Source organism: Leptonychotes weddellii, chromosome 15 (genome assembly GCF_054177405.1).
Source record: "Leptonychotes weddellii isolate Sample4059 chromosome 15, ASM5417740v2, whole genome shotgun sequence".
Classification (NCBI taxonomy): domain Eukaryota; kingdom Metazoa; phylum Chordata; class Mammalia; order Carnivora; family Phocidae; genus Leptonychotes; species Leptonychotes weddellii.
Window position 1 is genome coordinate 2,459,804 of NC_138383.1, and position 3,285 is coordinate 2,463,088.

At 62.3% G+C, this 3,285-nt stretch overlaps 1 protein-coding gene across 1 annotated transcript; it reads left to right on the forward strand.

Moving 5' to 3' along the window:
* Window positions 1–663: 663 nt before the first annotated feature.
* On the forward strand, window positions 664–3,285 carry CBX8 (chromobox 8). The gene is made up of 5 exons (XM_006733890.2): window positions 664–819; window positions 1,212–1,255; window positions 1,443–1,508; window positions 1,624–1,690; window positions 2,125–3,285. The coding sequence occupies exons 1-5, from the start codon at window positions 751–753 to the stop codon at window positions 3,028–3,030; spliced, it is 1,152 nt and encodes a 383-aa protein (XP_006733953.2). The 5' UTR covers window positions 664–750; the 3' UTR covers window positions 3,031–3,285.

Below are 3,285 nucleotides of genomic sequence, written 5' to 3' on the forward strand. Positions count from 1 at the left end.
TGCGGAAGGGGGGAGGGTGTCAAGAGGGGAGCGGGTCCGGGGCGCGAGGCCGGCTTTCGGGGTACCGGTGTGGCCCGCGGCGCCCCAGTACCTGTGCATTGTGCATTGTGCGGCGCGGGCGGCGGCTGGGGGGGGGAGGGGAGGGCGCGAGTCCGGGCGGTGGGGGTGGGGCGGTCGGGGTCTGCCGAGGGGGCGGGGCGTGGCTGACACCACCTCGGGGGTCCCAGCGAGAGCCCTGGGGGACGCTGAGCACCGGAGGGACAACTTGGTGGCGGCGGAGGGGACCCCGGCGAGGACAGAGGGTGGACAGCCCCCTCACCAGCCCCGCAGACTGACAGCGGCCGGGCCCGCCCTCCCCGCTATGTCACTTCCGGCGGCGGCCCCCACCCCCTCGCGCTCTGTCTCTGGAGTAGCCTCGGACTCCGCCCCCTGGCGATTGGAACGCGGGTCACGTAGCAACGCGGGGGAGAAAGGGAGAGGGGCGTGGCCCGGAGCTCGCCCAATCAGCGCGCAGGGGCTCAGGCCCCAGCCGCTCCGCTTTAGCAACGTCGTTAGCAACACGTGGGGCCGGAGGAAGCGCGGGGCGGGAGGGGAGGAGGGAGCGGGCGGGCGGGAGGGGGGCGGGGAGGGAGCGGGCGCGCGGGAGGGGGAGGAGAACTGACGTCAGCGGGAGAGTATTATGGTCTGTCGTGGGCTGGCTGCTGCTTTTCTGCTCCTGGAAGCGGCCAAGGGGGGAAGCGGCGAGTCAACATGGAGCTTTCAGCGGTGGGGGAGCGGGTGTTCGCGGCCGAAGCCCTCCTGAAGCGGCGCATACGGAAAGTAGGTACCTCCGTGGGCCTCGGACCGAGGCTGGCCGAGCCCTCCCCTCCCGGCCTGGGTTCCCTCCCCCTGCTGCAGCCCAGCTTCCCTTCCCCCAGGTCCCAGCAGCGGCCGCGGCCGTGGCGGCGGTGGCGGCGGCTCTGAGCCCAAGCGCTTTCCTTAGACTTGCAGCGATGCACAGATTGCATGGGTGGGGGGCGGGGTGGGGGGATGAATGCCGGTGCATGCACTTTGTGCAGCGTTTCGTGCAGGGGGTGATGCAGCGAGCGCGTGCCTTTCGCGATGGGATTTCGCGCATTCATTTGGTGCATGCATTTTTTGCATGTATTTCTTGTGTCCTCGTCATGCATTTCTCCCCTTGCACACACACATTTTCCCCTTTGCATCCGCAGGGACGCATGGAATACCTCGTGAAATGGAAGGGCTGGTCGCAGAAGTAAGTAGGTTATATGCAATTCTCAACCCCAGACTGTTGTTCGGGAGGTTTCTTTCTTCCTCTTTTTCCCTTTACGTTGAAATACAACACAATGCAACAAGAAAAGTTAGAGACACACACACACACACACCCGCCGCTCTTTCCCTGTTCCCGGGACTGACGCCCACTTCTTCCTGATTTCCTCTAGGTACAGCACATGGGAACCCGAAGAAAACATCCTGGATGCTCGCCTGCTCGCAGCCTTTGAGGAAAGGTACAGGCCCTTCCAAGCCTCAGACTCTGACTTAGGGACAGGGGTCCAGCCTGGACTGGAGTCCCACTAGATTCTTTACTCACACACCCCCTTTCTCTTTCCTTCCTGTCTCTAGGGAACGGGAGATGGAGCTCTATGGCCCCAAAAAGCGAGGACCCAAACCCAAAACCTTCCTCCTCAAGGTGAGATGGCAGTGCCCATTGGTGGGAAGCAATGTTGTAGTGTGAGATTTTTGGGAAGGGGGCCCTGAGGGCTTATGGACCTTTGGGGTGTCCACTCATGTTGCTTATTTAAAATGTAGCAAGGAGTCCCCAGACGGGCTGTCACCAGGTTAGTGGCAGCGCCAAGGGGTGTCTTGGGGAAAGGGGCTTAGCCACACTAGGATTATGCCCACACCATCCCAAATACCAGCAAGAAGTGTGCTTGCTGCAAATGGCTGCTTCCAGACAAATTCTCTGCCACTTCCCCCAGACTGCTGCCCTTAAGCCCCACCCCCACCCATATAGAAATTCCGAGGCATCAGAGGGTGAAGCAGGGAGGCCCCCCGCTGGAAGAGGGGTCGGGGGGAGTGGGCAGGGGGCCCTGCTCTGCTTTTGACATGCCTTCTCTCCTGCAGGCCCAGGCCAAGGCAAAGGCCAAAACCTACGAGTTCCGAAGCGACTCCGCCCGGGGCATCCGGATCCCCTACCCTGGCCGCTCCCCCCAGGACCTGGCCTCTACTTCCCGAGCCCGTGAGGGCCTTCGGAACATGGGTCTGTCCCCGCCAGGAAGCAGCAGCGGCTCTGGCAGCACCTGCCGGGTGGAGCCCCCGCGGGACCGGGACCGGGACCGAGAGCGGGAGCGCGAGCGCGAGCGGGACCGAGAGCGGGACCGAGAGCGGGAGCGGGAGCGGGGTGCCAGCCGCACCGATGACAAACCCAGCTCACCGGGAGACAGCTCCAAGAAGCGAGGCCCCAAGCCCCGGAAGGAGCTCCTGGACCCCTCGCAGAGGCCCTTGGGAGAAGCCAGTGATGGCCTCGGAGATTACCTCAAGGGCAGGAAGCTGGAGGAGGCCCCTTCCGGGGCAGGAAAGTTCCCAGCTGGCCACAGCGTGATCCAGCTGGCCCGGAGGCAGGACTCGGACCTGGCCCAGTGCGGTGTGGCCAGCCCCAGCCCGGCGGAGGCCACAGGCAAGCTGGCTGTGGACACCTTTCCGGCCAGGGTCATAAAGCACAGGGCCACCTTCCTGGAGGCCAGAGGCCAGGGCACCCTGGACCCAGGTGGCCCCCGGGGCCGGCATGGCTCAGGCACCCCTGGCTCTGTGGGGGGCTTGTATCGGGACATGGGGGCCCAGGGGGGAAGGCCCTCTCTCATCGCCAGGATCCCAGTGGCCAGAATCCTGGGGGACCCAGAGGAAGAGTCCTGGAGTCCCTCTCTGACCAACCTGGAGAAGGTGGTGGTCACCGACGTGACCTCAAACTTTTTGACCGTCACCATTAAGGAAAGTAACACGGACCAAGGCTTTTTTAAAGAGAAAAGATGAATTGGTGGGTGATCCCAGGACGAGAGAGCAGGAGAGAGAGTGGGAGCGCAAACTTGGCATAATGCTTTTTATTTCCGGGTGGGAGGCGGCCTTCTGGCTGGTCCTGTCCCTAACTTCACACACCCAACCCTTTCCATTCCTCCTCCCTCCCCTCAGTTTTGGTTGGAAAGATTATCTCTAGAGTTATATTTTCTATTAGATGTAAATATGTTATTTAAGACAAAATATCTAAATATATATATTTCAACTCTTGAA

Bases quoted from the DNA above. Each gene is read 5' to 3' on its own strand.
- CBX8 (XM_006733890.2), top strand. From the start codon at position 751: ATGGAGCTTTCAGCGGTGGGGGAGCGGGTGTTCGCGGCCGAAGCCCTC. The intron at 820-1,211 runs GTAGGTACCTCC...TTGCATCCGCAG, and splicing joins TGAAGCGGCGCATACGGAAA to GGACGCATGGAATACCTCGT. The intron at 1,509-1,623 runs GTACAGGCCCTT...TCCTGTCTCTAG, and splicing joins CTCGCAGCCTTTGAGGAAAG to GGAACGGGAGATGGAGCTCT.